The following is a 22,756-nucleotide window of genomic DNA, read 5'->3' on the forward strand; positions in this document are numbered from 1 at the left end:
TGTGTGTCTATGTCAATGTGAATATGTTTGTGTGTGTGCCAGTGTGTGTTTTTGTGTATGTCCGTACGAGTGTATTTGTTTGTGTGTCATCGTGAGCATGTGGTGTGTCTGTGTCAATATGAGTGTGTTTGTGTTTCTGTGTCAATGTGAGTGTTTGTGTGTCTGTGTCAATGTGAGTGTGTTTGTGTGTCAATGTGAGTGTGTCTGTGTGTGTCTGTGTCAATGTGAATATGACTGTGTGTCTGTGTCAATGTGAGTGCCGGTGTGTGTGTGTCAGTATGTGTGTGTGTGTCAGTGTGAGTGTGTTGTGTGACTGTGTCAATGTGAGTGTGTTTGTGTGCCTATGCCAGTATGACTGTATTTGTGTGTGTGTGTGTGTCAGTGTGCGTTTTTGTGTGTGTCAGTGGGAGTGTGTTTGTGTGTGTCATTGGAGCGTGTTGTGTGTTTGTGTCTGTGAGTGTATTTGTGTGTCTGTGTCAACGTGAGTGTGTTTGTGTGTCTGTGTCAATGTGAGTGTGTTTGTGTGCCTGTGTCAGTGTGAGTGTGTGTCAGTGTGAGTGTGTTTTTGTGTCTGTCAATGTGGGCATGTGTGTGTGTCAGTGTGAGTGTGTTTGTGTGTGTGTCAGTGTAAGTGTGTCTGTGTCAATGTGAGCGTGTTTGTGTGTCAGTGTGAGTGTGTTTGTGTGTGTGTCAGTGTGAGCGTGTTTCAGTATCTGTCAATGTGAGGGTGTTTGTGTGCCTGTGTCTGTGTGTTTGTGTGTGTGTCTGTATCACTGTGAGTGTATTGTGTGTCAGTGTGTGTGTTTCTGTGCCTGTATCAATGTTAATGTGTTGGTGTGCCTGTGTCAGTGTGAATGTATTTGTGTCTGTATCAGTGTGTGCGTTTTTGCGTGTGTCAGTGTGAGTGTGTTTGTGTGTGTGTGTCAATGTGAGTGTGTTTGTGTGCCTGTGTCAGTGTGAGTGTGTTTGTGTGTCCGTGTCAATGTGACTGTGACTGTGTGCCTGTGTCAGTGTGTATGTGTTTGTGTCTGTGTCAGTGTGTGTATTTTTGTGTGTCAGTGTGTGTGCGTGTGTCAGTATGAGTGTGTTTGTGTCTGTGTCAATATCAGTGTGACTGTGTGTCTATGTCAATGTGAATATGTTTGTGTGTGTCAGTGTGTGTTTTTGTGTATGTCAGTGCGAGTGTGTTTGTTTGTGTGTCATTGCGAGTGTGTGCTGTGCCTGTGTCAGTGTGACTGTGTGTGTGTCAGTGTGAGTGTGTTGGTGTGCCTGTGTCAGTGTGAGTGTGTGTGTGTCAGTGTGTGGTTGTTTGTGTGTCTGTGTCAGTGTAAGTGTGTTTGTGTGTCTGTGTAAGTGTGTTTGTGTGTCTGTGTCAATGTTTGTGTGTCAGTGTGAGTGTGTTTGTGTGTGTGTCAGTGCGAGCGTGTTTCAGTGTCTGTCAATGTGAGTGTGTGTCTGTGTCAGTGTGAGTGTGTTTGTGTGTCTGCGTCAGCGTGAGTGTGTTTGTATGTCTGTGTCAATGTGAGTGTGCTTGTGTGACAGTATACTTATAGAACATAGAACATAGAACAATACAGCGCAGTACAGGCCCTTCGGCCCACGATGTTGCACCGAAACAAAAGCCATCTAACCTACACTATGCCATTATCATCCATATGTTTATCCAATAAACTTTTAAATGCCCTCAATGTTGGCGAGTTCACTACTGTAGCAGGTAGGGCATTCCACGGCCTCACTACTCTTTGCATAAAGAACCTACCTCTGACCTCTGTCCTATATCTATTACCCCTCAGTTTAAAGTTATGTCCCCTCGTGCCTGCCATATCCATCCGCGGGAGAAGGCTCTCACTGTCCACCCTATCCAACCCCCTGATCATTTTGTATGCCTCTATTAAGTCTCCTCTTAACCTTCTTCTCTGAAACGAAAACAACCTCAAGTCCACCAGCCTTTCCTCATAAGATTTTCCCTCCATACCAGGCAACATCCTGGTAAATCTCCTCCGCACCCGCTCCAAAGCCTCCACGTCCTTCCTATAATGCGGTGACCAGAACTGTACGCAATACTCCAAATGCGGCCGTACCAGAGTTCTGTACAGCTGCAACATGACCTCCCGACTCCGGAACTCAATCCCTCTACCAATAAAGGCCAACACTCCATAGGCCTTCTTCACAACCCTATCAACCTGGGTGGCAACTTTCAGGGATCTATGTGCATGGACACCTAGATCCCTCTGTTCATCCACACTTTCAAGAAATTTACCATTAGCCAAATATTCCGCATTCCTGTTATTCCTTCCAAAGTGAATCACCTCACACTTCTCTATATTAAACTCCATTTGCCACCTCTCAGCCCAGCTCTGCAGCTTATCTATATCCCTCTGTAACCTGCTACATCCTTCCACACTATTGACAACACCACCGACTTTAGTATCGTCTGCAAATTTACTCACCCACCCTTCTGCGCCTTCCTCTAGGTCATTGATAAAAATGACAAACAGCAACGGCCCCAGAACAGATCCTTGTGGTACTCCACTTGTGACTGTACTCCATTCTGAACATTTCCCATCAACCACCACCCTCTGTCTTCTTTCAGCTAGCCAATTTCTGATCCACATCTCTAAATCACCCTCAATCCCCAGCCTCCGTATTTTTTGCAATAGCCTACCGTGGGGAACCTTATCAAACGCTTTGCTGAAATCCATATACACCACATCAACTGCTCTACCCTCGTCTACCTGTTCAGTCACCTTCTCAAATAACTCAATAAGGTTTATGAGGCATGACCTACCCTTCACAAAGCCATGCTGACTATCCCTGATCATATTATTCCTATCTAGATGATTATAAATCTTGTCTCTTATAATCCCCTCCAAGACTTTACCCACTACAGACGTGAGGCTCACCGGTCTATAGTTGCCGGGGTTGTCTCTGCTCCCCTTTTTGAACAAAGGGACCACATTTGCTGTCCTCCAGTCCTCTGGCACTATTCGTGTAGCCAATGATGACATAAAAATCAAAGCCAAAGGTCCAGCAATCTCTTCCCTGGCCTCCCAGAGAATCCTAGGATAAATCCCATCAGGTCCCGGGGACTTATCTATTTCCAGCCTGTCCAGAATTGCCAACACCTCTTCCCTACGTACCTCTATGCCATCTATTCTATTAGCCTGGGGCTCAGCATTCTCCTCCACAACATTATCTTTTTCCTGAGTGAATACTGACGAAAAATATTCATTTAGTATCTCGCCTATCTCTTCAGACTCCACACACAATTTCCCATCCCTGTCCTTGACTGGTCCTACTCTTTCCCTAGTCATTCGCTTATTCCTGACATACCTATAGAAAGCTTTTGGGTTTTCCTTGATCCTTCCTGCCAAATACTTCTCATGTCCCCTCCTTGCTCGTCTTAGCTCTCTCTTTAGATCCTTCCTCGCTACCTTGTAACTATCCATCGCCCCAACCGAAACTTCACACTTCATCTTCACATAGGCCTCCTTCTTCCTCTTAACAAGAGATTCCACTTCCTTGGTAAACCACGGTTCCCTCGCTCGACGCCTTCCTCCCTGTCTGACCGGTACATACTTATCAAGAACACGCAGTAGCTGATCCTTGAACAAGCCCCACTTATCCAGTGTGCCCAACACTTGCAGCCTACTTCTCCACCTTATCCCCCCCAAGTCACGTCTAATGGCATCATAATTGCCCTTCCCCCAGCTATAACTCTTGCCCTGCGGTGTATACTTATCCCTTTCCATCATTAACGTAAACGTCACCAAATTGTGGTCACTGTCCCCAAAGTGCTCTCCTACCTCCAAATCCAACACCTGGCCTGATTCATTACCCAAAACCAAATCCAACGTGGCCTCGCCTCTTGTTGGCCTGTCAACATATTGTTTCAGGAAACCCTCCTGCACACACTGTACAAAAAACGACCCATCTATTGTACTCGAACTATATCTTTTCCAGTCAATATTTGGAAAGTTAAAGTCTCCCATAATAACTACCCTGTTACTTTCGCTCATATCCAGAATCATCTTCGCCATCCTTTCCTCTACGTCCCTAGAACTATTAGGAGGCCTATAAAAAACTCCCAACAGGGTGACCTCTCCTTTCCTGTTTCTAACTTCAGCCCATACTACCTCGGAAGAAGAGTCCCCATCTAGCATCCTCTCCGCCACCGTAATACTGCTCTTGACTAGCAGCGCCACACCTCCCCCTCTTTTGCCTCCTTCTCTGAGCTTACTAAAACACCTAAACCCCGGAACCTGCAACATCCATTCCTGTCCCTGCTCTATCCATGTCTCCGAAATGGCCACAACATCGAAGTCCCAGGTACCAACCCATGCTGCCAGTTCCCCTACCTTGTTTCGTATACTCCTGGCATTGAAGTAGACACACTTCAAACCACCTACCTGAACACTGGCCCCCTCCTGCGACGTCAAATCTGTGCTCCTGACCTCTATACTCTCATTCTCCCTTACCCTAAAACTACAATCCAGGTTCCCATGCCCCTGCTGCATTAGTTTAAACCCCCCCAAAGAGCACTAACAAGTCCCACCTTCCCCAGAAAGAGCCCCAGTTATCCAGAAATCTGAATCCCTCCCGCCTGCACCATCCCTGTAGCCACGTGTTTAAATGCTCTCTCTCCCTGTTCCTCATCTCACTATCACGTGGCACGGGCAACAACCCAGAGATAACAACTCTGTTTGTTCTAGTTCTGAGCTTCCATCCTAGCTCCCTGAAAGCCTGCCTGACATCCTTGTCCCCTTTCCTACCTATGTCGTTAGTGCCAATGTGGACCACGACTTGGGGCCGCTCCCCCTCCCCCCTAAGGACCTGGAAAACACGATCCGAGACATCACGTACCCTTGCACCTGGGAGGCAACATACCAAACGTGAGTCTCTCACGCTCCCACAAAATCTCCTATCTGTGCCCCTGACTATAGAGTCCCCAATTACTAATGCTCTGCTCCTCTCCCCCCTTCCCTTCTGAGCAACAGGGACAGACTCCATGCCAGAGGCCCATACCCCATGGCTTACCCCTGGTAAGTCGTCCCCCCCACAAGTATCCAAAGCGGTATACTTGTTTCTCAGGGGAACGACCGCAGGGGATCCCTGCACTGACTGCTTTTTCCCAGTCCCTCTTACAGTTACCCACCTATCTCCAATCTTTGGTGTAACTAATTCCCTGAAGCTGCTATCTATGACCCCTTCTGCCTCCCGAATGATCCGAAGTTCTTCCAACTCCAGCTCCAGTTCCCTAACTCGGTCTTGGAGGAGCTGGAGATGGCAGCACTTCCTGCAGGTAAAATCAGCAGGGACACTAACTGCATCCCTCACCTCAAACATCCTGCAGGAGGAACATTGCACTCCCTTCCCTGCCATTCCTCTAACTTTCTACCAAGATCTGGCTAACAACTAAATTAAATTTTTATAAAAAATAATAATAATATAATAAAATATGGTACTTACCTCAGACCAATGGGTTTTATTATTAGGTTAGAGGAGGAGGGCGGGTGGGAGACACTACACGTGTAGTGTCTCGGGTTTCCTCTCCACCAGAATTTATTGGTGAGGGTCTTCCCAGACGTCCGCGGGTCGACTTCCTGTTCCCGCCTAAAAAACTAATTTAAAAAAAAAAAGAAAAATTCTCAGCTCCTGCTGAAATTGACTAACCAGCCAGCTCCACTCCCGCCAAAATCGACTGGCCTGCCCCTGCAAAGACAAGTGCTTTTAAAGGACAGACTTACCTCCCAGCAACCACTTCCGCAATGCTCCCGCTGAAACTGACTCACCAGCTGTTCTCACGCCGAAATCAACTGGCCTGCCCCTGCAAAGACAAGTGCTTTTAAAGGACAGACTTACCTCCCAGCAACCACTTCCGCAATGCTTCCGCTGAAACTGACTCACCAGCTGTTCTCACGCCGAAATCGGCTTATGTGTTAGTGTCATGTGAGTGTGTGAATGTGTGTCTGCGTGAGTTGAGTGTATGTATGTGTCTGAATGTGTGCATGTATGTCCTTCCCTCTGTAACCTCCTCCAGCCCCCGACTCTCCCTATCTCTATGACTTCCTCCTACCCCTACAACCCTCCCCATCACTGTAACCTCCGACAGCCCCTAAAACCACCCCTATCTCTGCAACCTCCACCAGACCAGGCCCCAACAACCTTCCTTATCTCTGTAACCTCCTCCAGCCCCACAACCCACCCTATCTCTGGAAACTCCTCCAGTCCCACAACTGTCCCTGTCTAACCTCCTCCAGCCCCGACATCCCTCCGAGATCTCTGCGCTCTTCCAATTATCATAGAATCATAGAATTGCGGCCTCTTGAGCATCCCCCGATTTCCATCGCTCCCCCATCTGGGGGGTTGGAGAGGGTGTCTCAGATCTGGTGTTCCCTCCCTAAACATCTCCGCCTCTCTTTCTCTCTCACTGCCTTTCTCTCTCCTTTTTGGTTCAAAGTTGTGCTTGTGATCCCTCATGCATGTATGACTCTAGGTTAAATGTGTAATGTAAATGTAAGGTGTGGCACTGTCAAATATCCATAGGTCACCTGCGACGAGCAGCTTCACGGTCCCAGAGCTGCTGCCAAATTCATTGCTGACCGTACACATGTACTGGGCCTCATCCTCCAGGCGCACAATGTTCAGTTGGAGCGAGGCATTCCCCTCCAGCAGCTCGTCCGGGAAGAATTTGGTCCGGTGCAAATAGGCGGGATCCTGTAGGTCCAGTTGGTCTCGCTGGTAATAATAGCTGTGCACCACTGCGTCCGTGTCCAACAGTTGCCAGGTCACCACCATCCGGAGTAGGTTCATGCTGGGGTGAGGGGTGAAGGAGCAGGGTAGGATGACGTCACGGCCAATCAGGGCAACCATCGTCGAGGGAGCGAGAGATGCAATGGTCAAACCTGGAGACAGCAAGAAGTAAGGGTCATCATGTTGTCACATAATGTTACAGAGGGAGCTTTCCTCTGCATCTAACCCCGTGCTGTACCTGTCCTGGGAGTGTTTGATGGGGACAGTGTAGAAGGAGCTTTCCTCTGCATCTAACCCTGTGCTGTACCTGTCCTGGGAGTGTTTGATGGGGACAGTGTAGAGGGAGGTTTACTCTGTATCTAACCTTCTGCTATACCTGTCCTGGGACTGTTTGATGGGGACAGTGTAGAGAGGGAGCTTTACTCTGTATCTAACTCCGTGCTGTACCTGTCCTGGGAGTGTTTGATGGGGACAGTGTAGAGGGAGCTTTACTCTGTATCTAACCCGTGCTGTACCTGTCCTGGGAGTGTTTGATGGGGACAGTGTCGAGGAAGCTTTACTCTGCATCTAACCCCGTGCTGTACCTGTCCTGGGAGTGTTTGATGGGGACAGTGTAGAGGGAGCTTTACTCTGTATCTAATCCCGTGCTGTACCTGTCCTGGGAGTGTTTGATGGGGACAGTGTAGAGGGAGCTTTACTCTGTATCTAATCCCGTGCTGTACCTGTCCTGGGAGTGTTTGATGGGGACAGTGTAGAGGGAGCTTTACTCTGTATCTAACCCCGTGCTTTACCTGTCCTGGGAGTGTTTGATGGGGACAGTGTAGAGGGAGCTTTACTCTGTATCTAACCGCGTGCTGTATCTGTCCTGGGAGTGTTTGATGATTGTCTCTCTGTTCAGAGGAAATTGTTTTTTTTAATCAAAATCGTTCAAAATGTGACCCAATGTGTGCTCCTGGATACTGCAAAGGCTATGGACCCTGATAATATTCCGGCAATACTACTGAAGACTTATGCTCCAGATCTTGCTGCATCCCTAGCCAAGCTGTTCCAGTACAGCTACAACACTGGCATCTACCCGGCAATGTGGAAAATTGTCCAGGTTTGCCTGTACACAAGAAACTCAGGAGCTCATGCCTTGTTTCTAACTTGGACAAAAGAGCTGAATTTCAGAGGTGAGGTGAGAGTGACTGCCCTTGACATTGAGGCAACATTTGACTGAGTATGGCTTCAAGAAGCTCTCCTCCATAGCAGCAGCAGATGTACTTACACCATAGAGGGAGATACAAATAGCTTTCCCGGAATTGCTAAGGAATCGTGGGTGGAGCGAAAAGGAGGAATTGAATTAAATTGGTATTACTGACAAAATAGTGCTGGAGAATTTTCCTTTTGTTATTTACAACACAGAAGGAGGCCATTCGCCAGTCATGTCTGCACCAGCTCCTAAAAGAGCTTCCCAGTTAGTCCCATTCTCCAGTCCTATCTCTGCAGCCCTCTAAATTAATCACTTTCAAATATGTATCCAGCTCTCTTTTGGAACCTACTGTGGAATCCACCTCCACCCCTCTCCCTGGCAGCACACTCCAAACTCCAACAACTCTGAATAAAGAGGCTTCTCCTCATCTCAGTCCGAGCTCTCTTGCTGAACATCTTGAAATTGTGACCCCTTAATCACTGACACACCAACTCGTGGAAACGGAATATCTGTTATAACCTGCCTGCTTACCATTGGCTGGAGCTGTCTATGCTGCTGAAGCCACCTCCCTGGATTTTTGTTGGATACAGGTTGGAAGTTGTTTTCTATTATACCATGCCTCTGTACGGACGTTTGGATGTTTTTGATGCTGCGCTGGAAAGCTGGAACCAGTACACACAACGGATGCGTTACTATTTCCGGGCAAACAATATCACTGAAAACGAGCGCCAGGTGGTCATATTGCTCACCGCCTGCGGCCCGAATACGTTTGGGGTGATTAGGAGCCTTATGTACCCAGCTGTGCCGGACACCAAAACGTTTGATGAACTTGTGAACTTAGTGGGCAACATTTTAACCCAACCCCGTCCACGATAGTCCAACGTTACTGGTTTAATACCGCTGAGAGGACCCCAGGAGAATCCCTGGCCGACTTTCTATCCAGGCTACGCGGGATTGCGGAATACTGTGACTATGGTGAGACCATGTCAGAAATGTTACGCGACCGTTTGGTTTGAGGTATTAACAATGCGGTCACCCAGAGAAAGTTGTTAGCTCAGCCAACATTGACTTCTCAACAGGCCATTCAAATAGTATTGTCCCGAGAGGGCGCAGAACGAGGAGTGCAGGAGCTACAGGTAATGGAGGTGCATGCCTTGGGGCGCAACCCCTTCCGTCCGAAAGCGTTCCCCCGCACTCCTGCGGTACCTTGGACGGGGCGGCGTCTGGATCGACACCAGTGGCCATCGGACATTCCTCCCCGAAGGGAGCCTTCTCCAGAACCAATGGATGAGGAGCCATGTCCGTGTCAGACTTGTAGGCGCCGACCCCGTCGTGGACGCCGGTCCTGGGGGCGCCAGAGGCACCGTCGTTCCGACCGAAACTGGGACCAGCCCAGGGACCGTACCTTTCCTGTGGATGAACCTGCGGCGACTACTGAGGACGTGGAGACGGAGGACGACTGCCTGCAGCTGCATTGTGTGGCAGCTCCCTGTGTGGCCCCCATTAAGGTGACAGTACGGGTCAATGGTCACCCGCTTGAGATGGAGTTGGACACTGGCGCAGCGGTCTCCGTGATCGTCCAGAGGACATTCGACCACACCAAGCAGGGTATACAGACCCTGACATTAACCGTCACACAGGCCAGGTTGGCCACCTACACGGGGGAGCCATTGGACATTGCAGGGACGACGATGACCCCTGTTGTTTATGGACACCAGGAGGGGCGTTTCCCACTTATCGTGGTGCGCGGCCATGGGCCCAGCCTGTTGGGTCAGGACTGGTTGCGCCATTTGCGGTTGCAGTGGCAGCACATTCTCCAAACAGTTTCTGGAGGGTTGACTGAGGTGCTAGGACGATACCCAGGTGTATTCCAGCCCGGTTTGGGGAAAATAAAAGGGGCCGTAGCCTGTATCCAAGTCGAACCAGGAGCCACGCCGAGCTATTTCCGGGCGCGCCCGGTGCCTTACGCCTTGCTCAGCTAGAAGGGGAGCTCACTCGTTTGGAGACTTTGGGTATTATCAGGCCCGTCCGTTTCGCTGACTGGGCAGCACCAATTGTACCTGTAATGAAGCCAGATGCCACAGATCGCTTGTGCGACGACTATAAACTTACAGTGAATACGGCTTCGATATCCAATGCCTCGCATAGAGGATCTCTACGCGAAGCTTGCAGGCGGACTCTCGTTCACAAAATTAGATATGAGTCACGCCTATCTACAGTTGGAGCTGAATCCTGCCTCCCGACCATATGTAATGATTAATACACACCAGGGCCTGTATGAATATACACGTTTGCCCTTTGGAGTATCCTCTGCCTGCGCTATTTTTCAACGCGTTATGGAGGGCATTTTGAGAGGTTTACCGCGTGTCGTTGTCTACTTAGATGACGTTTTAACCACAGGGACATCGGAGCAGGAACATTTGGAAAATCTGGTGGCTGTCCTTAAGACGCTTTTCGGAGGCTGGAGTCCGTTTACATCGCACAAAGTGCGTCTTTCAGGCGAAGGAAGTAGTCTAACTGGGTTATCGGGTGGACCGCGAAGGTTTGCACCCCGTCGCAGAGAAGGTGCGTGCAATTCAACAGGCCCCTGCCCCGAATGACACTTCGCATCTTCATTCTTTTCTCGGCCTCGTAAACTATTACGGGAAGTTCCTCCCCAATCTGGCAACTCGCTGGCCCCGTTGCATCTTCTGCTAAAGAGAAATCACACCTGGGTTTGGGGTCAGCCGCAAGAAACCGCTTTCCGGCGGGTAAAACAACAATTGTCGTCGTCTGGGTTACTAACCCACGATGATCCACTAGGACGGCCCCGATACCATACGGGGATGCATCATATGTGACAAGCAAAGGCTTTCCAGGGCAGTGGTCTTTGCGGTGACACGTTTCCACCAGTACCAGTACGCAGAGATTTAAAAAGCGCAGGAGCTGCAAGTTGGAGCGGAGATTTAAAAAGAGCAGGAGCTGCGAGTTGGAGCGGAGATTTAAAAAGCGCAGGAGCTGAGAGTCAGAGCGGAGATTTAAAAAGAGCAGGAGCTGCGAGTTGGAGCGGAGATTTAAAAAGCGTGGGAGCTGAGAGACAGAGCGGAGATTTAAAAAGCGCGGGCGCTGAGTCAGAGCGGAAATTTAAAAAGCGGAGTTGTGAGTCAGAGCGGAGATTTAAAAAGAGCGGGAGCTGCGAGTCAGAGTGGAAATTTAAAAAGAGCGGAGTTGTGAGTCAGAGCGGAGATTTAAAAAGAGCGGAGTTGTGAGTCAGAGCGGATATTTAAAAAGAGCGGGAGATGGAGTCAGAGCGGAGATTTAAAAAGAGCGGGAGCTGAGAGTCAGAGCGGAGATTTAAAAAGAGCAGGAGCTGCGAGTTGGAGCGGAGATTTAAAAAGAGCGGGAGCTGTGAGTCAGAGCGGAGATTTAAAAAGAGCGGGAGCTGCGAGTTGGAGCGGAGATTTAAAAAGAGCGGGAGCTGTGAGTCAGAGCGGAGATTTAAAAAGAGCGGGAGCTGCGAGTCAGAGTGGAAATTTAAAAAGAGCGGAGTTGTGAGTCAGAGCGGAGATTTAAAAAGAGCGGAGTTGTGAGTCAGAGCGGTGATTTAAAAAGAGCGGGAGATGGAGTCAGAGCGGAGATTTAAAAAGAGCGGGAGCTGCGAGTCAGAGCGGAGATTTAAAAAGAGCAGGAGCAGCGAGTCAGAGCGGAGATTTAAAAAGAGCGGGCACTGAGAGTCAGAACGGAGACTTAAAAAGAGCAGGAGCTGCGAGTCAGAGCGGAGATTTAAAAAGAGCGGGGAGCTGCGAGTCAGAGCGGAGATTTAAAAAGAGCGGAGTTGTGAGTCAGAGCGGAGATTTAAAAAGAGCAGGAGCTGCGAGTTGGAGCGGAGATTTAAAAAGCGCGGGCGCTGAGTCAGAGCGGAAATTTTAAAAGCGGAGTCGTGAGTCAGAGCGGAGATTCAAAAAGAGCGGAGTTGTGAGTCAGCGCGGAGATTTAAAAAGAGCGGGAGCTGGAGTCAGACCGGAAATTTAAAAAGAGCGGGAGCTGCGAGTCAGAGCGGAGATTTAAAAAGAGCAGGAGCAGCGAGTCAGAGCGGAGATTTAAAAAGAGCGGGCACTGAGAGTCAGAGCGGAGATTTAAAAAGAGCAGGAGCTGCGAGTCAGAGCGGAGATTTAAAAAGAGCAGGAGGTGCGAGTCAGAGCGGAGATTTAAAAAGAGCGGGCGCTGAGTCAGAGCGGAGATTTAAAAAGAGCGGGAGCTGTGAGTCGGAGCGGAGATTTAAAAAGAGCAGGAGCTGTGAGTCGGAGCGGAGATTTAAAAAGAGCAGGAGCTGAGAGTCAGAGCAGAGATTTAAAAAGAGCAGGAGCTGCGAGTCAGAGCGGAGATTTACAAAGAGCGGGAGCTGCGAGTCAGAGCGGAGATTTAAAAAGAGCAGGAGCTGCGAGACAGAGCGGAGATTTAAAAAGAGCAGGAGCTGAGAGTCAGAGCGGAGATTTAAAAAGAGCAGGAGCTGCGAGTCAGAGCGGAGATTTACAAAGAGCGGGAGCTGCGAGTCAGAGCGGAGATTTAAAAAGAGCAGGAGCTGTGAGTCGGAGCGGAGATTTAAAAAGAGCGGGAGCTGAGAGTCAGAGCGGAGATTTAAAAAGAGCGGGAGCTGTGAGTCGGAGCGGAGATTTAAAAAGAGCGGGAGCTGTGAGTTGGAGCGGAGATTTAAAAAGCGTGGGAGCTGCGAGTCAGAGCGGAGATTTAAAAAGAGCAGGAGCTGAGAGTCAGAGCGGAGATTTAAAAAGAGCGGGAGCTGAGAGTCAGAGCGGAGATTTAAAAAGAGCAGGAGCTGTGAGTCGGAGCGGAGATTTAAAAAGAGCAGGAGCTGTGAGTCAGAGCGGAGATTTAAAAAGAGCAGGAGCTGAGAGTCAGAGCGGAGGTTTAAAAAGAGCAGGAGCTGTGAGTCGGAGCGGAGATTTAAAAAGAGCAGGAGCTGAGAGTCGCGGAGATTTAAAAAGAGCAGGAGCTGTGAGTCAGAGCGGAGATTTAAAAAGGGCAGGAGCTGTGAGTCGGAGCGGAGATTTAAAAAGAGCGGGAGCTGCGAGTCAGAGCGGAGATTTAAAAAGAGCAGGAGCTGAGAGTCGCGGAGATTTAAAAAGAGCAGGCGCTGAGAATCAGAGCGGAGATTTGAAAAGAGCGGGTGCTGCGAGTCGGAGCGGAGGTTTAAAAAGAGCAGTTGCTGAGAGTCAGAGCGGAGAGTTAAAAAGAGCGGGAGCTGCGAGTCAGAGCGGAGATTTAAAAAGAGCAGGAGCTGAGAGTCGCGGAGATTTAAAAAGAGCAGGCGCTGAGAGTCAGAGCGGAGATTTAAAAAGAGCAGGAGCTGTGAGTTGGAGCGGAGATTTAAAAAGAGCAGGAGCTGTGAGTCAGAGCGGAGATTTAAAAAGAGCAGGAGCTGAGAGTCAGAGCGGAGATTTAAAAAGAGCAGGAGCTGTGAGTCGGAGCGGAGATTTAAAAAGAGCAGGAGCTGAGAGTCGCGGAGATTTAAAAAGAGCAGGAGCTGTGAGTCAGAGCGGAGATTTAAAAAGAGCAGGAGCTGTGAGTCGGAGCGGAGATTTAAAAAGAGCGGGAGCTGCGAGTCAGAGCGGAGATTTAAAAAGAGCAGGAGCTGAGAGTCGCGGAGATTTAAAAAGAGCAGGCGCTGAGAGTCAGAGCGGAAATTTGAAAAGAGCGGGAGCTGCGAGTCGGAGCGGAGGTTTAAAAAGAGCAGGTGCTGAGAGTCAGAGCGGAGAGTTAAAAAGAGCGGGAGCTGCGAGTCAGAGCGGAGATTTAAAAAGAGCAGGAGCTGAGAGTCGCGGAGATTTAAAAAGAGCAGGCGCTGAGAGTCAGAGCGGAGATTTAAAAAGAGCGGGAGCTGCGAGTCGGAGCGGAGGTTTAAAAAGAGCAGGAGCTGCGAGTCGGAGCGGAGATTTAAAAAGAGCAGGAGCTGCGAGTCGGAGCGGAGATTTGAAAAGAGGGAGTGCTCATAGTCAGAGCGGAGATTTAAAAAGAGCGGGAGCTGCGAGTCGGAGCGGAGGTTTAAAAAGAGTAGGAGTTGCGAGTCGGAGCGGAGATTTGTAAAGAGCAGGAGCTGAGAGTTGGCGCAAAGATTTAAAAAGAGCGGGAGCTGCGAGTCGGAGCGGAAATTTAAAAAGCGCGGGAGCTGGGAGTCAGAGCGGAGATTTAAAAAGGGCAGGAGCTGAGAGTCGGAGCGGAGATTTAAAAAGGGCGGGAGCTGAGAGTCAGAGCGGAGATTTAAAAAGAGCGGGAGCTGCGAGTCAGAGCGGAGATTTAAAAAGAGCAGGAGCTGAGAGTCAGAGCGGAGATTTAAAAAGAGCGGGAGCTGAGAGTCAGAGCGGAGATTTAAAAAGAGCAGGAGCTGTGAGTCAGAGCGGAGATTTAAAAAGAGCAGGAGCTGTGAGTCGGAGCGGAGATTTAAAAAGAGCGGGAGCTGCGAGTCAGAGCGGAGATTTGAAAAGAGCGGGAGCTGCGAGTCAGAGCGGAGATTTAAAAAGAGCGGGAGCTGCGAGTCAGAGCGGAGATTTGAAAAGAGCGGGAGCTGCGAGTCAGAGCGGAGATTTAAAAAGAGCAGGAGCTGAGAGTCAGAGCGGAGATTTAAAAAGAGCGGGAGCTGAGAGTCAGAGCGGAGATTTAAAAAGAGCAGGAGCTGTGAGTCAGAGCGGAGATTTAAAAAGAGCGGGAGCTGAGAGTCAGAACGGAGATTTAAAAAGAGCAGGCGCTGTGAGTCGGAGCGGAGATTTGAAAAGAGCAGGAGCTGTGAGTCGGAGCGGAGATTTAAAAAGAGCGGGAGCTTAGGGTCAGAGCGGAGATTTAAAAAGAGCAGATGCTGAGAGTCGCGGAGATTTAAAAAGAGCAGGAGCTGAGAGTCGGAGCGGAGATTTAAAAAGAGCAGGAGCTGCGAGTCGGAGCGGAGATTTGAAAAGAGGGAGTGCTCATAGTCAGAGCGGAGATTTAAAAAGAGCGGGAGCTGCGAGTCGGAGCGGAGGTTTAAAAAGAGCAGGAGTTGCGAGTCGGAGCGGAGATTTGTAAAGAGCAGGAGCTGAGAGTTGGCGCAAAGATTTAAAAAGAGCGGGAGCTGCGAGTCGGAGCGGTGATTTGAAAAGAGCAGGAGCTGTGAGTCGGAGCGGAGATTTAAAAAGAGCGGGAGCTGCGAGTCGGAGCGTTGATTTGAAAAGAGCAGGAGCTGTGAGTCGGAGCGGAGATTTAAAAAGCGCGGGAGCTGAGAGTCAGAGCGGAGATTTAAAAAGGGCGGGAGCTGAGAGTCGGAGCGGAGATTTAAAAAGGGCGGGAGCTGAGAGTCAGAGCGGAGATTTAAAAAGAGCGGGAGCTGCGAGTCAGAGCGGAGATTTGAAAAGAGCAGGAGCTGTGAGTCAGAGCGGAGATTTAAAAAGAGCAGGAGCTGAGAGTCAGAGCGGAGATTTAAAAAGAGCAGGAGCTGCGAGTCAGAGCGGAGATTTACAAAGAGCGGGAGCTGCGAGTCAGAGCGGAGATTTAAAAAGAGCAGGAGCTGTGAGTCGGAGCGGAGATTTAAAAAGAGCGGGCGCTGAGTCAGAGCGGAGATTTAAAAAGAGCGGGAGCTGTGAGTCGGAGCGGAGATTTAAAAAGAGCGGGAGCTGTGAGTTGGAGCGGAGATTTAAAAAGCGTGGGAGCTGCGAGTCAGAGCGGAGATTTAAAAAGAGCAGGAGCTGAGAGTCAGAGCGGAGATTTAAAAAGAGCGGGAGCTGAGAGTCAGAGCGGAGATTTAAAAAGAGCAGGAGCTGTGAGTCGGAGCGGAGATTTAAAAAGCGCAGGAGCTGTGAGTCAGAGCGGAGATTTAAAAAGAGCAGGAGCTGAGAGTCAGAGCGGAGGTTTAAAAAGAGCAGGAGCTGTGAGTCGGAGCGGAGATTTAAAAAGAGCAGGAGCTGTGAGTCGGAGCGGAGATTTAAAAAGAGCAGGAGCTGTGAGTCAGAGCGGAGATTTAAAAAGAGCAGGAGCTGAGAGTCAGAGCGGACGTTTAAAAAGAGCAGGAGCTGTGAGTCGGAGCGGAGATTTAAAAAGAGCAGGAGCTGAGAGTCGCGGAGATTTAAAAAGAGCAGGAGCTGTGAGTCAGAGCGGAGATTTAAAAAGAGCAGGAGCTCTGAGTCGGAGCGGAGATTTAAAAAGAGCGGGAGCTGCGAGTCAGAGCGGAGATTTAAAAAGAGCAGGTGCTGAGAGTCGCGGAGATTTAAAAAGAGCAGGCGCTGAGAGTCAGAGCGGAGATTTGAAAAGAGCTGCGAGTCGGAGCGGAGGTTTAAAAAGAGCAGGTGCTGAGAGTCAGAGCGGAGAGTTAAAAAGAGCGGGAGCTGCGAGTCAGAGCGGAGATTTAAAAAGAGCAGGAGCTGTGAGTCGGAGCGGAGATTTAAAAAGAGCGGGAGCTGCGAGTCAGAGCGGAGATTTAAAAAGAGCAGGAGCTGAGAGTCGCGGAGATTTAAAAAGAGCAGGCGCTGAGAGTCAGAGCGGAGATTTGAAAAGAGCGGGAGCTGCGAGTCGGAGCGGAGGTTTAAAAAGAGCAGGTGCTGAGAGTCAGAGCAGAGAGTTAAAAAGAGCGGGAGCTGCGAGTCAGAGCGGAGATTTAAAAAGAGCAGGAGCTGAGAGTCGCGGAGATTTAAAAAGAGCAGGCGCTGAGAGTCAGAGCGGAGATTTAAAAAGAGCGGGAGCTGCGAGTCGGAGCGGAGGTTTAAAAAGAGCAGGAGCTGCGAGTCGGAGCGGAGATTTAAAAAGAGCAGGAGCTGCGAGTCGGAGCGGAGATTCGAAAAGAGGGAGTGCTCATAGTCAGAGCGGAGAGCTGCGAGTCGGAGCGGAGGTTTAAAAAGAGTAGGAGTTGCGAGTCGGAGCGGAGATTTGTAAAGAGCAGGAGCTGAGAGTTGGCGCAAAGATTTAAAAAGAGCGGGAGCTGCGAGTCGGAGCGGTGATTTGAAAAGAGCAGGAGCTGTGAGTCGGAGCGGAGATTTAAAAAGAGCGGGAGCTGCGAATCGGAGCGGTGATTTGAAAAGAGCAGGAGCTGTGAGTCGGAGCGGAAATTTAAAAAGCGCGGGAGCTGGGAGTCAGAGCGGAGATTTAAAAAGGGCAGGAGCTGAGAGTCGGAGCGGCGTTTTAAAAAGGGCGGGAGCTGAGAGTCAGAGCGGAGATTTAAAAAGAGCGGGAGCTGCGAGTTAGAGCGGAGATTTGAAAAGAGCAGGAGCTGTGAGTCAGAGCGGAGATTTAAAAAGAGCGGGAGCTGCGAGTCAGAGCGGAGATTTAAAAAGAGCAGGAGCTGTGAGTCGGAGCGGAGATTTAAAAAGAGCGGGAGCTGCGAGTCAGAGCGGAGATTTGAAAAGAGAGGGAGCTGCGAGTCAGAGCGGAGATTTAAAAAGAGCGGGAGCTGCGAGTCAGAGCGGAGATTTGAAAAGAGCGGGAGCTGCGAGTCAGAGCGGAGATTTAAAAAGAGCAGGAGCTGAGAGTCAGAGCGGAGATTTAAAAAGAGCGGGAGCTGAGAGTCAGAGCGGAGATTTAAAAAGAGCAGGAGCTGTGAGTCAGAGCGGAGATTTAAAAAGAGCGGGAGCTGAGAGTCAGAACGGAGATTTAAAAAGAGCAGGCGCTGTGAGTCGGAGCGGAGATTTGAAAAGAGCAGGAGCTGTGAGTCGGAGCGGAGATTTAAAAAGAGCGGGAGCTTAGAGTCAGAGCGGAGATTTAAAAAGAGCAGGTGCTGAGAGTCGCGGAGATTTAAAAAGAGCAGGAGCTGAGAGTCGGAGCGGAGATTTAAAAAGAGCAGGAGCTGCGAGTCGGAGCGGAGATTTGAAAAGAGGGAGTGCTCATAGTCAGAGCGGAGATTTAAAAAGAGCGGGAGCTGCGAGTCGGAGCGGAGGTTTAAAAAGAGCAGGAGTTGCGAGTCGGAGCGGAGATTTGTAAAGAGCAGGAGCTGAGAGTTGGGGCAAAGATTTTAAAAGAGCGGGAGCTGCGAGTCGGAGCGGTGATTTGAAAAGAGCAGGAGCTGTGAGTCGGAGCGGAGATTTAAAAAGAGCGGGAGCTGCGAGTCGGAGCGTTGATTTGAAAAGAGCAGGAGCTGTGAGTCGGAGCGGAGATTTAAAAAGCGCGGGAGCTGAGAGTCAGAGCGGAGATTTAAAAAGGGCGGGAGCTGAGAGTCGGAGCGGAGATTTAAAAAGGGCGGGAGCTGAGAGTCAGAGCGGAGATTTAAAAAGAGCGGGAGCTGCGAGTCAGAGCGGAGATTTGAAAAGAGCAGGAGCTGTGAGTCAGAGCGGAGATTTAAAAAGAGCGGGAGCTGCGAGTCAGAGCGGAGATTTAAAAAGAACGGGAGCTGTGAGTCGGAGCGGAGAGTTAAAAAGAGCGGGAGCTGCGAGTCAGAGCGGAGATTTAAAAAGAGCGGAGTTGTGAGTCAGAGCGGAGATTTAAAAAGAGCTGGAACTGAGAGTCAGAGCGGAGATTTAAAAAGAGCGGGAGCTGAGAGTCAGAGCGGAGATTTGAAAAGAGCAGGCGCTACGAGTCAGAGCGGAGATTTAAAAAGAGCGGGAGCTGAGAGTCGCGGAGATTTGAAAAGAGCAGGAGCTGTGAGTCAGAGCGGAGATTTAAAAAGAGCATGTGCTGTAAGTCCGAGCGGAGATTTAAAAAGAGCGGAGTTGTGAGTCAGAGCGGAGATTTAAAAAGAGCTGGAACTGAGAGTCAGAGCGGAGATTTAAAAAGAGCGGGAGCTGAGAGTCAGAGCGGCGATTTGAAAAGAGCGGGAGCTGAGAGTCAGAGCGGAGATTTGAAAAGAGCGGGAGCTGAGAGTCAGAGCGGAGATTTGAAAAGAGCAGGCGCTACGAGTCAGAGCGGAGATTTAAAAAGAGCTGGAACTGAGAGTCAGAGCGGAGATTTAAAAAGAGCTGGAACTGAGAGTCAGAGCGGAGATTTAAAAAGAGCGGGAGCTGAGAGTCAGAGCGGCGATTTGAAAAGAGCGGGAGCTGAGAGTCAGAGCGGAGATTTAAAAAGAGCAGGAGCTGTGAGTCGGAGCGGAGATTTAAAAAGAGCAGAAGCTGAGAGTCGCGGAGATTTAAAAAGAGCAGGAGCTGTGAGTCAGAGCGGAGATTTAAAAAGAGCAGGAGCTGTGAGTCGGAGCGGAGATTTAAAAAGAGCGGGAGCTGCGAGTCAGAGCGGAGATTTAAAAAGAGCAGGAGCTGAGAGTCGCGGAGATTTAAAAAGAGCAGGCGCTGAGAGTCAGAGCGGAAATTTGAAAAGAGCGGGAGCTGCGAGTCGGAGCGGAGGTTTAAAAAGAGCAGGTGCTGAGAGTCAGAGCGGAGAGTTAAAAAGAGCGGGAGCTGCGAGTCAGAGCGGAGATTTAAAAAGAGCAGGAGCTGAGAGTCGCGGAGATTTAAAAAGAGCAGGCGCTGAGAGTCAGAGCGGAGATTTAAAAAGAGCGGGAGCTGCGAGTCGGAGCGGAGGTTTAAAAAGAGCAGGAGCTGCGAGTCGGAGCGGAGATTTAAAAAGAGCAGGAGCTGCGAGTCGGAGCGGAGATTTGAAAAGAGGGAGTGCTCATAGTCAGAGCGGAGATTTAAAAAGAGCGGGAGCTGCGAGTCGGAGCGGAGGTTTAAAAAGAGTAGGAGTTGCGAGTCGGAGCGGAGATTTGTAAAGAGCAGGAGCTGAGAGTTGGCGCAAAGATTTAAAAAGAGCGGGAGCTGCGAGTCGGAGCGGTGATTTGAAAAGAGCAGGAGCTGTGAGTCGGAGCGGAAATTTAAAAAGCGCGGGAGCTGGGAGTCAGAGCGGAGATTTAAAAAGGGCAGGAGCTGAGAGTCGGAGCGGAGATTTAAAAAGGGCGGGAGCTGAGAGTCAGAGCGGAGATTTAAAAAGAGCGGGAGCTGCGAGTCAGAGCGGAGATTTGAAAAGAGCAGGGGCTGTGAGTCAGAGCGGAGATTTAAAAAGAGCAGGAGCTGTGAGTCGGAGCGGAGATTTAAAAAGAGCGGGAGCTGCGAGTCAGAGCGGAGATTTGAAAAGAGCGGGAGCTGCGAGTCAGAGCGGAGATTTAAAAAGAGCGGGAGCTGCGAGTCAGAGCGGAGATTTGAAAAGAGCGGGAGCTGCGAGTCAGAGCGGAGATTTAAAAAGAGCAGGAGCTGAGAGTCAGAGCGGAGATTTAAAAAGAGCGGGAGCTGAGAGTCAGAGCGGAGATTTAAAAAGAGCAGGAGCTGTGAGTCAGAGCGGAGATTTAAAAAGAGCGGGAGCTGAGAGTCAGAACGGAGATTTTAAAAGAGCAGGCGCTGTGAGTCGGAGCGGAGATTTGAAAAGAGCAGGAGCTGTGAGTCGGAGCGGAGATTTAAAAAGAGCGGGAGCTTAGGGTCAGAGCGGAGATTTAAAAAGAGCAGGTGCTGAGAGTCGCGGAGATTTAAAAAGAACAGGAGCTGAGAGTCGGAGCGGAGATTTAAAAAGAGCAGGAGCTGCGAGTCGGAGCGGAGATTTGAAAAGAGGGAGTGCTCATAGTCAGAGCGGAGATTTAAAAAGAGCGGGAGCTGCGAGTCGGAGCGGAGGTTTAAAAAGAGCAGGAGTTGCGAGTCGGAGCGGAGATTTGTAAAGAGCAGGAGCTGAGAGTTGGCGCAAAGATTTAAAAAGAGCGGGAGCTGCGAGTCGGAGCGGTGATTTGAAAAGAGCAGGAGCTGTGAGTCGGAGCGGAGATTTAAAAAGAGCGGGAGCTGCGAGTCGGAGCGTTGATTTGAAAAGAGCAGGAGCTGTGAGTCGGAGCGGAGATTTAAAAAGCGCGGGAGCTGAGAGTCGGAGCGGAGATTTAAAAAGGGCGGGAGCTGAGAGTCGGAGTGGAGATTTAAAAAGGGCGGGAGCTGAGAGTCAGAGCGGAGATTTAAAAAGAGCGGGAGCTGCGAGTCAGAGCGGAGATTTAAAAAGAGCAGGAGCTGAGAGTCAGAGCGGAGATTTAAAAAGAGCAGGAGCTGCGAGTCAGAGCGGAGATTTACAAAGAGCGGGAGCTGCGAGTCAGAGCGGAGATTTAAAAAGAGCAGGAGCTGTGAGTCGGAGCGGAGATTTAAAAAGAGCGGGCGCTGAGTCAGAGCGGAGATTTAAAAAGAGCGGGAGCTGTGAGTCGGAGCGGAGATTTAAAAAGAGCGGGAGCTGTGAGTTGGAGCGGAGATTTAAAAAGCGTGGGAGCTGCGAGTCAGAGCGGAGATTTAAAAAGAGCAGGAGCTGAGAGTCAGAGCGGAGATTTAAAAAGAGCGGGAGCTGAGAGTCAGAGCGGAGATTTAAAAAGAGCAGGAGCTGTGAGTCGGAGCGGAGATTTAAAAAGAGCAGGAGCTGTGAGTCAGAGCGGAGATTTAAAAAGAGCAGGAGCTGAGAGTCAGAGCGGAGGTTTAAAAAGAGCAGGAGCTGTGAGTCGGAGCGGAGATTTAAAAAGAGCAGGAGCTGTGAGTCGGAGCGGAGATTTAAAAAGAGCAGGAGCTGTGAGTCAGAGCGGAGATTTAAAAAGAGCAGGAGCTGAGAGTCAGAGCGGAGGTTTAAAAAGAGCAGGAGCTGTGAGTCGGAGCGGAGATTTAAAAAGAGCAGGAGCTGAGAGTCGCGGAGATTTAAATAGAGCAGGAGCTGTGAGTCAGAGCGGAGATTTAAAAAGAGCAGGAGCTCTGAGTCGGAGCGGAGATTTAAAAAGAGCGGGAGCTGCGAGTCAGAGCGGAGATTTAAAAAGAGCAGGTGCTGAGAGTCGCGGAGATTTAAAAAGAGCAGGCGCTGAGAGTCAGAGCGGAGATTTGAAAAGAGCGGGAGCTGCGAGTCGGATCGGAGGTTTAAAAAGAGCAGGTGCTGAGAGTCAGAGCGGAGAGTTAAAAAGAGCGGGAGCTGCGAGTCAGAGCGGAGATTTAAAAAGAGCAGGAGCTGAGAGTCGCGGAGATTTAAAAAGAGCAGGCGCTGAGAGTCAGAGCGGAGATTTAAAAAGAGCAGGAGCTGTGAGTCGGAGCGGAGATTTAAAAAGAGCAGGAGCTGTGAGTCAGAGCGGAGATTTAAAAAGAGCAGGAGCTGAGAGTCAGAGCGGAGATTTAAAAAGAGCAGGAGCTGTGAGTCGGAGCGGAGATTTAAAAAGAGCAGGAGCTGAGAGTCGCGGTGATTTAAAAAGAGCAGGAGCTGTGAGTCAGAGCGGAGATTTAAAAAGAGCAGGAGCTGAGAGTCGCGGAGATTTAAAAAGAGCAGGCGCTGAGAGTCAGAGCGGAGATTTGAAAAGAGCGGGAGCTGCGAGTCGGAGAGGAGGTTTAAAAAGCGCGGGAGCTGAGAGTCGGAGCAGAGATTTAAAAAGGGCGGGAGCTGAGAGTCGGAGTGGAGATTTAAAAAGGGCGGGAGCTGAGAGTCAGAGCGGAGATTTAAAAAGAGCGGGAGCTGCGAGTCAGAGCGGAGATTTGAAAAGAGCAGGAGCTGTGAGTCAGAGCGGAGATTTAAAAAGAGCAGGAGCTGAGAGTCAGAGCGGAGATTTAAAAAGAGCAGGAGCTGCGAGTCAGAGCGGAGATTTACAAAGAGCGGGAGCTGCGAGTCAGAGCGGAGATTTAAAAAGAGCAGGAGCTGTGAGTCGGAGCGGAGATTTAAAAAGAGCGGGCGCTGAGTCAGAGCGGAGATTTAAAAAGAGCGGGAGCTGTGAGTCGGAGCGGAGATTTAAAAAGAGCGGGAGCTGTGAGTTGGAGCGGAGATTTAAAAAGCGTGGGAGCTGCGAGTCAGAGCGGAGATTTAAAAAGAGCAGGAGCTGAGAGTCAGAGCGGAGATTTAAAAAGAGCGGGAGCTGAGAGTCAGAGCGGAGATTTAAAAAGAGCAGGAGCTGTGAGTCGGAGC

General features: G+C 50.1%; 1 protein-coding gene across 1 annotated transcript in view; it reads right to left on the reverse strand.

Annotated features, from left to right (window-relative positions):
• The window catches only part of LOC140386489 (CD276 antigen-like), a 91,914-nt gene that overhangs the window by 31,923 nt on the left and 37,235 nt on the right, over nucleotides 1-22,756 (reverse strand). Inside the window, exon 2 of the mRNA XM_072468879.1 lies at nucleotides 6,552-6,905. Within this exon, the coding sequence (XP_072324980.1) occupies nucleotides 6,552-6,905 (354 nt within the window). The remainder of the gene's footprint in view (nucleotides 1-6,551; nucleotides 6,906-22,756) is intronic.

This window comes from Scyliorhinus torazame, chromosome 12 (assembly GCF_047496885.1).
Source record: "Scyliorhinus torazame isolate Kashiwa2021f chromosome 12, sScyTor2.1, whole genome shotgun sequence".
NCBI lineage: Eukaryota > Metazoa > Chordata > Chondrichthyes > Carcharhiniformes > Scyliorhinidae > Scyliorhinus > Scyliorhinus torazame.